The 12,854-nt window shown below is 27.8% G+C and overlaps 5 protein-coding genes across 8 annotated transcripts; 2 read left to right on the top strand and 3 right to left on the bottom strand.

Annotated features, from left to right (window-relative positions):
- The first annotated feature begins 106 nt into the window (after positions 1–106).
- LOC124422059 (putative uncharacterized protein DDB_G0281733) lies at positions 107–1,810 on the top strand. The gene is made up of 2 exons (XM_046957975.1): positions 107–327; positions 507–1,810. The coding sequence occupies exons 1-2, from the start codon at positions 276–278 to the stop codon at positions 1,757–1,759; spliced, it is 1,305 nt and encodes a 434-aa protein (XP_046813931.1). The 5' UTR covers positions 107–275; the 3' UTR covers positions 1,760–1,810.
- Positions 1,811–3,543: 1,733 nt separating this feature from the next.
- LOC124433164 (guanylate kinase) lies at positions 3,544–5,422 on the bottom strand. 4 transcript variants are annotated; one of them, XM_046982858.1, is made up of 5 exons: positions 5,354–5,390; positions 5,169–5,216; positions 4,158–4,425; positions 3,849–4,072; positions 3,544–3,756 (listed from the first exon to the last, which is right to left on the bottom strand). In XM_046982858.1, exons 3-5 carry the CDS (start codon positions 4,412–4,414, stop codon positions 3,650–3,652), a joined length of 588 nt encoding a protein of 195 aa, XP_046838814.1. In that variant the 5' UTR covers positions 4,415–4,425; positions 5,169–5,216; positions 5,354–5,390; the 3' UTR covers positions 3,544–3,649. The 4 variants fall into 4 exon arrangements, with proteins under 4 accessions (XP_046838814.1, XP_046838812.1, XP_046838813.1 ...); XM_046982856.1 differs by lacking the exons at positions 5,169–5,216; positions 5,354–5,390 and adding an exon at positions 4,572–4,967 and having other exon boundaries at positions 3,544–3,572; positions 3,645–3,756; XM_046982857.1 differs by having other exon boundaries at positions 5,169–5,422.
- Positions 5,423–5,810: 388 nt separating this feature from the next.
- On the top strand, positions 5,811–6,801 carry LOC124433165 (HIG1 domain family member 2A, mitochondrial). The gene is made up of 3 exons (XM_046982859.1): positions 5,811–5,944; positions 6,001–6,307; positions 6,530–6,801. The coding sequence occupies exons 2-3, from the start codon at positions 6,160–6,162 to the stop codon at positions 6,700–6,702; spliced, it is 321 nt and encodes a 106-aa protein (XP_046838815.1). The 5' UTR covers positions 5,811–5,944; positions 6,001–6,159; the 3' UTR covers positions 6,703–6,801.
- Positions 6,802–6,897: 96 nt separating this feature from the next.
- On the bottom strand, positions 6,898–10,074 carry LOC124433161 (rhotekin-like). Its single transcript, XM_046982850.1, has 8 exons — positions 9,758–10,074; positions 9,404–9,597; positions 9,099–9,308; positions 8,828–9,007; positions 8,633–8,727; positions 8,140–8,354; positions 7,788–8,052; positions 6,898–7,696 (listed from the first exon to the last, which is right to left on the bottom strand). Exons 1-8 carry the CDS (start codon positions 9,911–9,913, stop codon positions 7,503–7,505), a joined length of 1,509 nt encoding a protein of 502 aa, XP_046838806.1. The 5' UTR covers positions 9,914–10,074; the 3' UTR covers positions 6,898–7,502.
- Positions 10,075–10,188: 114 nt separating this feature from the next.
- LOC124433163 (26S proteasome non-ATPase regulatory subunit 4) lies at positions 10,189–12,703 on the bottom strand. Its single transcript, XM_046982854.1, has 6 exons — positions 12,552–12,703; positions 11,901–12,041; positions 11,699–11,810; positions 11,188–11,562; positions 10,811–11,099; positions 10,189–10,688 (listed from the first exon to the last, which is right to left on the bottom strand). The coding sequence occupies exons 1-6, from the start codon at positions 12,575–12,577 to the stop codon at positions 10,453–10,455; spliced, it is 1,179 nt and encodes a 392-aa protein (XP_046838810.1). The 5' UTR covers positions 12,578–12,703; the 3' UTR covers positions 10,189–10,452.
- Positions 12,704–12,854: the final 151 nt, after the last annotated feature.

Genomic DNA, 12,854 nt, shown 5'->3' with positions numbered 1-12,854 from the left:
TTTTTTTTTTTCCTTTTTTTTCTTTTTTTTTTCAATTATTACATGGTAATTAAATTATACGATGAGAGGTCAATGTACTATATACGTACACCTTGAGTTTTTCAAAGTTTTGCGATTATTCCAGCGTCAATGCGTGATAGTAAATGCACGTTCGTACGGCAAACAAAACTACAAGGTAATGGGGATTTATTTTAAGAATATCTGAAAATACGCTCAACACTATTTCTCTCTGGTGGTAAGCTCAGTTGAGTGTCGTTGGTCGTTGATGAGTTATCATGGTACTACCGAAAAGTAATATATTTTATACGATAGCGATAAGTCTGATAAGTAAGTATCATTTAAATTTATATATTATCGAAGGCTTCCTTTTTAAAATAGAGAAAAAGATATATTGTTGAAAAAGCAAAAAAAAAAAAAAAAAAAGAAGAAAGAAAGAAAAATAGAAGAGAAAAAAAGCATACGCACGATATAAATTAATAAGAAATCATTCCTTTTCTATTTATCAGATATATCATCAATTTGGACATTGAACATAAATGATCGTCGATACGATGGTTATGACCTGGAAAGAGGTCCCGTATTTTATGAAGCTTACTATCCGGAAAATAATGAGAACAATCCAACAGCGTACCAAGAAAAACGTTATTTCGATCGAGACGCTGTAATTGAGAGAACGTTTCAAATACCTACTGACCGAAGAGAATACATCGAAGATAGATCAAAAAATGATTATCTCGATCGTTTAGAACATTTACAGTACGATAAATCAGATGGATTGATTATTTCCGATCCGAAATTTTCAATGAACCAAAACTATCCGAATATTGAACCATCTAGGATTTATGAAGTAGCACATAAATTTTACGATATAAATCGTTTTTCACCGCCCTACATCGAACAAATTCGAAGTACTCCGGAAGATTCATTATCGTCATCATCGTCCTCATCTTCGTCGTCGTCGTCGTCGTCGTCGTCGTCGTCGTTGCCGTCATCAAAAGATTTAGAAAATTGGAACTCATTGGAGAGTTACTTACGCTTTGATCCAAGCTTCAATGATCGTCGTAACATTGACAAAATTGACATAAATAGATCCAATTTTCGAATAATTCCGGGACGTGATTTAAATCAAGAAAATATTTTTCAAAAGGAAAACGAAGACAGCAATGAAACCAAATCGCTTAGGCGTATTCGAAATAATCTATCTGATCTATCATCGAGAATTATAAAACCTTTGGAAATTTCAAAAGAATTCGAATTAATAAGGAAAGTGTCACCGAGAGATTTACAAGATCGAAATACGTTCGACGCAATCGATAATATAAATTATATGAGATATCCAAGGCAACAGTATCGTTATTTTAGAAATATTAATGATCCGCAGGAATCGCAAACGTGGATGTCGAATTTTAAAAATCTTCGAAATGAAGAAATTGAAGAGATTCCAAGAAATATTGACTCGTCGTTACCTTCAGAAAATATCTTTGTTCCGAGACCTCAAGTGATCAATTATATATTTTCAAAGGATTCATCGATTGAACGAACCGAGAAACCAATTATCATGAAGGAAATTACAAGAGGAAACGATGAACCTCGAAAATACGACGACAATTCTTTTCAAGAGGAATTAAATAAAGAGGAAGAAAAGACAAAAGATAAAAGTACAAAAGTTACGTCGATTGAAATAAGCGAAGTACCAAGACACAAGGTACGCCATCATCACGGTGAATGGCTGCGTGATTTCTCTCGTGGACAGAATTAATTTAATTGGTACTAATTGATTTAAAAAAAGAAAAAAAAAAAAAAGAAAAATCAAGTTTGACCGCATTCTCACGATGAAATTCAATTCCATCATTAATTATTGACATAAAATAATTAGATAAATAGATCTTTTTAAGATTTATCCACTTTGAATAGTACATTTATTATTATTATTATTATTATTATTATTATTATTATTATTATTATATATTTATAATTATACAATTCTTTGTAACAGTGTAGAATATAATCTCTCTATAAGAGACTTTATCCCTCGTAATTAAATATTGAAAATACACTTCTCATAAATGAAGATTAATTGATTAATTATATATAATATATATAAAGAAAGAGAGATAAGAAAAATAATTGCATCCACACAAAATTATTTTGATGAAAATAGTAAAAGTATTTACAAAATACGACAAAACTTATCGCACAAGATTATCTTCTTTTTATGATAAGTGTGTACATGTAATGATTTATTTATTTCGAAAGAATATACATATACATATATATATATATATATATATATATGTATATATATATATATATGTATGTATGCATAACTTTTTCGAAAGATATTGATAAATATCAATGAGTAAGCAAATGATATATTAAATTTACGCATAAGAAAAAAAAACTTATAATTAATAATAATCTATCGGAATACTTTTAAATGTAGTCTCTGATCAACAACTTTTTAGAAATTGCTTATTCTTTTGAATTCTATACAAACTATTAGACATGCTTAATATACTAAGTCACCAAAAAATTTAATAACTGTAAAATAGTATAGAGATAGAAAAAAAGAAAATATTTCTAAAATTATTGAAACCAAAAGACATGGTTATTTTTTGATGAATGTAAATATTTATAAATGAGACATGGGCCATTCTTAAAAATGAAAGATATATCACACTTTGGCACTTTAATTTTATCTTTCAATAATATCTTAAACTTAAAAAGGAATGTTTGTACTATTTTAATTACTAATAATTACATATCTTTTATATTCAGATAGAAAATAAATTATTATGTTTGCATTACGATAAAATATCGTTTGGGTTTAATCCATACTGTTATAAAGAACGCATGATTTTAGATGTAAAGGCAAATACAAGACAAAGCCAAATGTACTTCGTAAGTAACCTACTCTATTGGAACACAACTTCGTTTGGTGAATAATCTCAGTTAGCTATATCTAAATTGTTACATTTTATTCACTAAGTTCTCTCTGTATTTTTGCCTATTTAAGACAGTATTATTTCATAAAAATTTAATTCAACGTAATATACTCTTTTAGTTGTATCTGTATGAGACATTTAAATTCGTTTTTGTGAAAAATATAACTGTTTAATATTTTAATCTTTTTCACAACTATATTATAAATCTTAGTCTGATCATGTAAACTTGTTTTCAATATTTATATGTTGGGCACTATTATCAGGTATAGATTCTGATACATATCTTTAATTTTAATTCTTAGTCTCTTTCAATGATTTTCTCATTTTAATATATATATATATATATATATATTTTTGTTTCTTTTTTTATAAGTTATCAGATAAATTTTGTTTATCCATTTATGCTTGAAATATTTTTTACGCATTCTTTTTTTTTTTTTTATCTAATTACAGTAAACACAATTTACCATTATATTAAATTAATAGGTTAAATGTTTTCTTTCATTTTTGACAATTACTTTCTCCATAAAATCATTAACATAATGAATTTCTAATCATAAGATATTTTTGTGACATTACATAAATTCATAAATAATACTTATCCTTGGAAATGTTTAATTTAGCTATCTACAAATTATAAAGAATACATATGTTATTTAACCCTTTTTGTATAAATTTTAAGTGAGCAATTTTCAATACCCATTTTATGCTTTGACGTTTAATTTGGAAGAAATAAATTCACGCAGCTTCTCATAAGCTTTATTAAGATTATCATTCTCGATCACAATGTCAAAATTACCTGGCTGTTCACCTGTAACACGAATATAAATCCAAATTATAAAATGAAATTTTAATTACTATTTGTACGAATAATGGTGACAATTGTATTAATTTATTACACACCATATTCCAATTCTGTCTTAGCAGTAGTTAATCTTCGTAACAAAGATTCATCTGTTTCCGTTTTCCTATTTTTTAATCGTTGTTCTAATACATCTATAGACGGTGGTTTTATAAAGACATACAAAGGATTTAAAGTACTATTTTTGATTTGTTTGACACCTTCTATTTCAATATCTAATATACATATTTTCCCGGCTTCTTGAACATTTTCAACGGCAAGTTTACTAGAAACCATATAAAATTTCATTCTTTTTACTTGCAAACTAAAATAATGGGGCATGCTTATTTGAAAGATTTAATAATGTTTACCTGGTTCCATATAAATTTCCACTATATGATGCAGTTTCAAGAAATTCACCGTTGTCTATCTGTCTCTGCATTTCTTCTTTATTCGTAAAGTAATAATGTTTACCATTCTCTTCACCAGATCTAGGAGTTCTAGTTGTATGCGATATAGAAAATCCAAATTTATTTGGAAATTCTTTGAATAAACGTTCCAATAAAGTACTTTTTCCGCTTCCAGAAGGACCAGCTATTACTAACGCACTAGAATTTTTTTGCAACATTGTACGAATTCCTACAAAAGAAGATAATAGTGATACCCATTGATCAATGATTTATCCAAATTTTTTACATTTACAAATTAAGCAATATGTATAATGTGATTAAATGTAATATGCAATAAAATTGTTAATTGAATTATATGATCCAAATTCTGCATACCTATATTATGAATATTTAATAATTTCATGCAATACAATGACGCTGTATATCGTGATATACAAAGAAATCTTATTGTAGGATAAATCATTTTTTTTACTACTACAATATATTCTTCACTTTATAACATTAACACAATTAGTCTTTATCAGATCACTAATGCATATGTCAAGCATGTACAAAGTAAAACCTTATCACTTTTTTCACAATTGATAACTGCATTTTTCTTTACACAACATGATAACTGCAAATGCATATGAAATAAAAAAAAAAATTACGCACAATTTTAATATTAGGATAAATTAAAGATTAAGTAAAAATAAAAAATTTCGTGAAAAATTATAATTGAAAGAATTACGTCACGCGATGATGATCTTGAACAATGAAAAATTCAATTTTGTCCCTTTTGAGAAGGGTAATATATATATATATATATATATATATATATATATTAAAATATTTTATCTCAGTGTTGTCAACATAACAGAAAATATATTCATCTATTTGTATACATGTATTAATGAAATAAATATTGAAAATGTTGAAATTTTATATTCGATAATTATGTTTATGATAGAATCGAATGACGTATTAACTTACTGTACACTTGTAGGCGTTCGTTCAATAGATAAATAGTATGAACATAACCTATAGGAAAAAAAAAAAGAAATTTAAATTTTTCGAAGTGAAAAAGAAACTATATAATTTTGTTACGTTGACAAAAAAATCAACGAATTGGAAAGAAAAAGTCGTTCTTTTTTTTTTTTTTCTTTCTTTTTTCGTACGAAAATATTAGTCCAACACCGGCCGCTTGTTACACCATCATAGTATTGGTACAGCGACGATTAACTGAGAGATGGTATACGCATGCGCGTTTATTTACCGCAAATCAAAGGATTATTTGCGATTCGTTCATCGATTATTTTTGCGATCGTAGTACGTAGTACTTACACCTGTGACCGTAAATATGGTGTAATGGGAGTTTCCTCGGAAAGCTATTCATTATCCCTGTTTTTATAATGATTTAAGCTAACAATAAGAACAAGCGTAATTCTTAACCAATTTTTGATGATCATTCTAGATGATCATAAAAAATATCTTTCGAGAATAATTTATACATAAATATGAAGATTTAACCTAAGAAACAAAAAAATATAAAGTTTGTACAATTAACAAATATTTTTTCAAGTAATTCATTTTCAAAGAAGTATAATCTTATATATATATTCTTTGCTTCCTTTTGTTAAATGTACTATTATCTTTATTAAATATACAAAAAAATTTATTAATAATTGTAATAGCAAAAGTATTATAATACTTTTGAGTATTAATTTTACAGGAGTTACCATTTTTAAGAAAAGCGCTATGAATTTTATGTAAGTTCAGTTTAACAATAGCAATACTTTAACAAAACTAATGTAACAATTGTTAGGTTATGTACGAGAAAGATACAAATCGATCGTCGATAAGGAAGATACCAAACAATTGTTTATAAAAACGTCGAAGACGTACTTTGGAAAGAGACAAGGCGACATCATTTCGTTTCCTCTTTTAAAATAAATTCATTTCATCTGATATTGACGTATTAATAATGGCGAAAGATACGTACGACAATAATGATTTGGATTGGTTAAAAATAAGAGAAGTTGACGCTGAAGAATATCCCGTTGGACAATTAGCTGAAACTCCGAAGGAGAAATTATTTCGTAAAGTGCGAGAAAATCCTTTCGTACCATTAGGTAAACATAACCTCTTTTCGAAGTACAATATAATTTAATCTTTGATATTAATTATAAATTATATCATGAAAACGTATATAATAACGTGTATGATTAATATATCATTCAAATTAATGTTATTTCTTAATAACATTAATAATAATAACTATTTTATATTATAATAATCTAATAATGGTACGAGTATTATTCTTGAGATTTTATTTCAAATATAAATAATTTCAGGTACGCTTGCCACAGTGTCTGCTCTCACTTATGGATTATACAATTTTTCTATAGGTAATACAAAACTATCACAGTATATGATGCGTACACGTGTTGCTGCTCAAGCTTTTACTTTCATTGCTATAATTACTGGTCTTATGTTAACGCAGAATAAAATTAACTCTAAAACATAATATGTATGAAGAAATGTAAACAAATCTTTTAAGCATAGAAAGTTGATTTCCATATCTAGATTTATGTTATCATAAATAACATCATATAGTTTAAACTTTTCTAAACGTCTTATAAATTTGCATATCCAAACCACTTTATTATTCGTAGAAATAGTAAAAAAGAAAAAAAAAAAAAAAAAAAAAGAAAAAGAAGAATACAAAATATTATCTTTATTTAGATTTAAACAAGAAATTGTCTACAAAAATAAAAAAGAAAATAAAAGTTACAAATATGATTTCTCCTCGGCAAAAACGAAAATAAAAATAATCTAATTCATATTACACTTTATTTTATAATATATAATACTATCAATCAATGTTCCAGGATAAAAGGTCACAATTGAAATTCATTTTTATAATCGCTTTTTACCTTTTATTCGACCATTCATTGATCGTTTATATCTGGAACTACTTTAGCATATGTTATTTAGTTATCGAGATGTAACATTTGCTGATGGAATTATTTGGCAAGACAACGACTTGTAATAAAAATAATTTCAAATATTTGAACTAATACGATATAGATCCACGTCAAATAATTGTGACATGATTTATGTAGCACTGATATTTGACATTGATACGTTTACAAAGCAATATGTATGTATATATGTATATATGTATGTATATATATATATATATATGTATATATTGTTTAGAAATATATTCAAAGATGTGTGAAGATGCGTAAAATATATTTTCTTCGAACATCTTTGTAAAATAAATATATATATATATATATGTGTGTGTGTGTGTGTTAACATTCATGACTGATCTTTATTTAAGAAGGACCAGCGATGCTTCACGCCAATAGAACTTAATTTGTACATACTATTATTGCGTAGTGATCGAGTATGAAGATTATTCGACGTATTGCCAAAAACATTGCTAGGTATAGTACAAGAAATGTCTTGTACTGAAAACCTTTGTGTACTATACAAACTAGATGGAATAGATTCTGAAACGAAAAAAAAATTTATTATAAGAAAAGATAAAGCTGTTTAAAAATATGTAGCAATATAGTTTGTTACAATTTATAAAAATTTTACCTATCAATGATGTTTCATCGTACAAAGAACCTTGTCTATTATTACAAAAGATAGGGATATTGTCCATTGATTGTACTCGTTGAATTGTTTGCCCTGCACTTTTCCATCTATTATGATCTTTCGAATGTGTCGTTAGATATTTCATCCATTCCAGAGCTTCTTTGTTTGATTTCAATAGGATTATAATCGTTTTTTTGATACCATCGATAAAATTTGTTATTAAAAGTTTTCTAGACGAATGTTTCGAAAACTGAATGATAGTATCCTAATAGGAATAATAATAAAAATATTTAATTATTTCATTGGAGACATTCATATGTGCGATATAATTCGAAAGTATTATCGAACTAACTTTATCGATAGGAATAGTATGAATCACATTTTTCTCTTCGTCTTCCAATTCTCTAGAAAACCACGTTTTAATGGAAAAATTACGCAGACGTGCCCAATACTTTTGACTATTTATATCAATTATGCCTGCATAAATATCTGAGTTAATGCATTCCGGTTCAACTGCTAAGCGACAACAAAAGTATCCAAAAAGTGGTAACATACAATTCTTGTTCTCTGAAAAGAGGATTAAGGACTTATAGATAATTGAATATATGATACAAGTATGCAAAAAGAAAAAAAATTTCTTAAAAATGATGTTAACGAAATAATCATTGTATGTCCAATCATACGCATGCCTTATCATTACTGACTATACAGACCTTGGATATTCAAATGTGTATGTAATATATCTCAAGGGTATGTCCAAAGATCTGTTGTATACATCTCATACTCTTCTAATCACAACCAAGTTATTGATGTTAGTTTAAAGCATTAAAGAAATATTGTCTCACCAACATGATTTATAACAAGATCATGCGTTCGTACACCATTATCTGTTTCTTCTATAGTCAGTTTGGCAGAGGCAGCTAGTTCAAAGCGTGGACCTCTACAAATATAATAATAATAACAATAATAATAATAATAATAATATAAATCTTGGAAAAAAGATTAATTTTAATTATTATAAATATGATTAATAAATTTACAATTGGGTAGGATTGATATCTCCATTTAAAGATGCACTCAATCTTTTACCGAGTGTTTTGGATATCGACGAATGTATTGTTTTTGTAATTTTCAATGGAGTACTTGCAATGCTAAAATCTTCTTCTAGCATACAACTATAAATTTCTAATTTCAGCTCAAATTCTGCTGGTACATTATTACTATAAAGAATAATAGTTGACAAAACATTATTCATAAATGTATCCATTGTGATACATAAGATGATAGAAGAATTTATTTAATGTTACTCACAATATTAAAGGATTGATAAAGGTAATATCTGTATGCGTTCTGTCAATAGGACAGAGTAAAATTGTATCGCATATCTCTGTTCCTATACGAGCCATACAAAAAACAGCAAATCTTCTATAATCCCCACGATTTTTAAAATGATCCAAATCTTTCCACATCAATGGAAATCTAAGCTCCGAAAGTGAAACCGTTGCTGTACTGTCAGATTGCCTAAACGTATAATAAACTTTCTTTACTTTTTATCCTTAATATATATGCGTAAAAAAAAAAAAAAAAAAAAAAAAAAAAAAAAACAATATAAATACTTAGACAAAATTTCGGCCGAATGCTTTTTACGACGTTGTAATTCTTTCATGTACATAGACATTTTTTCATTCGATATAAACAATGCTCGCGCCGCTTCTAAACTTTGTGTACGATGGCGAGCAGCCGCCAGTAACTTTGTTGATCCATCCCTAATTTGTATTTCTACGCCTACTTTTCGTTCCAAATCACGTTCCTAAAAGAATGATTTCATTTCTTAAAAAAAAAAACATCGAAACAATCTACATTTACGTAGAAAATAAAATTTTTGAATTTACGATGAAATAATGCTTTGGACTCAATTTACCAGTACAAAAGTTTAAATGGATTTTACAATAAAATTTATTACATCTTACCGTAGCATTTCTTACACTTCTTACAGTATCTCGTCTTCGTACTCGAGTCTGATAATCGGTCAAACGACGCAAATAAATGTTTTCTTTTTCCGAGGCATCGTAATTCGATTTAGACGAAGACACTATTTTCTTTCCGCGGGTTATTATAGGAGCCATTTTGGCTTATGTACGTACTTGAAATCAAATTACACCGACAAAATATAACAGTCTTTCAACGTGATGCCGTAGGATTGGTGGAGCAAGTGAGTTTCGATTTGATTGGTCGAAGGTAGTCACGTGACTTCGAGCGAATTCGTGGACATAAGACGTAAAGACCAAATCGCATTTTAACAGTATAGACGAACCCGTAAGAGAGAGAGGTACTTCCGAGTAAATTGAGAGGTAAGATACAAATAAATCTATTAAAATACAATAAAATAATATGATATAAGTTGCGTTGATAACTCATGAGATTTACTTTAAGTAAAATTAAATACATACGTATGTATCGTTATATTATTTTTTTTTTTTTGTGTTTTTTGTTTTCTTACAATCATATTTTAATTATACAATCAATACGTTAGTATTCGTTTTCATGGTTATATACACGCACTTGTGATAAACGTAATTTGCATAAATGTGAAGAAGCATAAAATTGTAACACCCAAATGGAAAGTAGAAATAATATCTAGTAGAAATATTTCTAAAAGGCTCTCTTACTTCTTGTCTTTTTCTTTTTCTTTAGTTTTATCTTTATCTTTATCCTTATCTTTTTCTTTATCTTTGTCTTTATTTTGTTGTAAGGAACCAACAGCTTGTAAAACAGTTTCGGATTGTGGATCAACACCAGGTAAATTTTCTAAAACTGATTGTAAAAATGCGGCATCTGACATAACAGCACTATAATCTTCCTCTACTTCCATTGCTTCTTCTTTTTGTGTTTCAAGATCTTCTAAAATATAAATAATTTCATGTAAATAAAACAATCGAAAGACATACGTGCGCTTGTGTATACATTCATACATATTCATTATTTATTTATTCGATATAATAATATCGAATATCTCGACTTACGTTGATCTTGCATTGACATTTGCATTGCAAAAGCTATCTGTTCTTCTTCCGACATATTAGCAAAGTCAGGTATATTTGCGCTAGTAGGAGCAGTATTTTCAGCAGTAGTCGACGTTGTTTCTTCAGCTCCTTCAAGAGACATCGCCAATGCTCGTTTCAACATAGCTTCCTCATTAGTTACTTCCTTAATAGTTTCTGGTTGTTTATTTTGAACATCTTCGTTTACTTGCGCACGACGTGCTTCGTCTTCTTGTCGTTGACGTTGTTCCTCCATAGAAACACGTAAAGCCTGAAAAATTTTTTAATTTATAATTTTATTAATATTTGTCAGATTGTAATTGGGATTAACATTAATAATACGAATTAAAAACAAGTACCAGTGCGAGTTCAGGATCTTCATTAGGATCAACGCCAAATTCAAATGCAGCTCCGCTCATTCCTGCTCCACCCATTCCATCTTCTCCTTGAATTATAGGAGAAGAGATCAAGGCATCCGACAAATGTGGACCAGGTGGTACAGTGACAAGGTGACTACCAGTTCCATCTTTACCATTCAGTGCATTGATAAATGCCGTTAATACATCATTATTAATACTTTCCTCGCCAAAACTTATTATATCTACATTGACTTTTTCTTTCTTGAGTCGTTTTGCTAGTTTCACCAATTCTTTTTCATCTATTTGTACCGGACTTCCAACAAATGCTACAATTCGCATTTTGTGATTCTTACCCTGTCGATGCTTTAACGCTAACTATAAATAAATAAATAAATAAAAAAAAAAAAAAAAAAAAAAAAAAAAAAAAAAATTAATCTAAGAATCTTTGATTTCTTTTCTCTTTTTTCTTTTCTTTTTTTTTTTTTTTTCTTTTTTTTTTTCAAACACTTACATGTGCAATTCTAATTCCTGTGATTAAACATAAATTTCCATTTGGTTGAACTTGATGAAGCTTTGAAAGTATTCTACCAACATCGCTGGTAAGTGTTGCTAAAACTTCAACGCTGAAAGAAAATAAACATAATTATAATTAATAATAAAGTTTCTTCGTTCCATCATTTTATTTACAAAACTAATACATTGTTTATACTCACTTGGCAAGTGTTATGAGACCAACATTATTTTCTGGATTTGAACGAGTTTTTGAATGACATACTAAATTTACTGCATCTTGTTGAGCCTGTAGACGAGTTGGCAAAAAATCTCCATTTCTCATATAATCGCTATTATCGACACTGTTAAGAAATTTATATAAACAATTTCAAATTAGGTTATATATATATATATATATATATATATATATATATATGTACATTATTAAATAACGATATGGTGCGTTACAATAAACAAACAGAAAAAATTAAATGTATACATTATATATTACATCCTTATACATGTACATATATATATATATATATATATATAGAAGAAAAAAAAAACAGAAATAGAGAGAAAAAGAAAATAATAAAAAAGAAAAAGTTTCTATTGTTTTCATGTTTACATTCAAAAATATATACGTATATACAAGATATACTCTAAATCATTAAGAAGTTCGAAATTCTTTCTTCAAAGTTTGCATTGTCATCTCAGAAACCATATATTTACGAATTAGATTATTATTTACCATGGGATATCTCTAACATAATTTTTTTTATCCGTGTTAGAAAAAAAAACTTAACAATTCGATATAAATAAATGTATATAATATTGAACTATGTTTTTGCAGATAATTTATCAAAACGTACCATATCATTGTACTTTCCAGCACCATCTTGTAAAGATACACCAATCCTTGCCGTTAACTATTCACTGTTTTCACAACCTCACCACCTTGTTCACGTTTCAACTTTCCATTGATCAACTAAAGAACCTAGAGATGTATCCTCCATTAATCGAATTTGGTTCACATTCGATTTATTATGTTGATAGGACTGAAGAGAGCATATATTTTTTTTCTCTTAAGTTGGTAACACAAGTTGTCAGTGTATATCGGCTTTTATTATGCATACATGAAGAGTGTTTAATATGATTGATATAAAAAAGTGTAT

This window comes from Vespa crabro, chromosome 2 (genome assembly GCF_910589235.1).
Source record: "Vespa crabro chromosome 2, iyVesCrab1.2, whole genome shotgun sequence".
Taxonomy (NCBI): Eukaryota; Metazoa; Arthropoda; class Insecta; order Hymenoptera; family Vespidae; genus Vespa; species Vespa crabro.
Note: the sequence above shows the minus strand (reverse complement) of the source record. Positions and strands in the feature narration are given on the sequence as shown.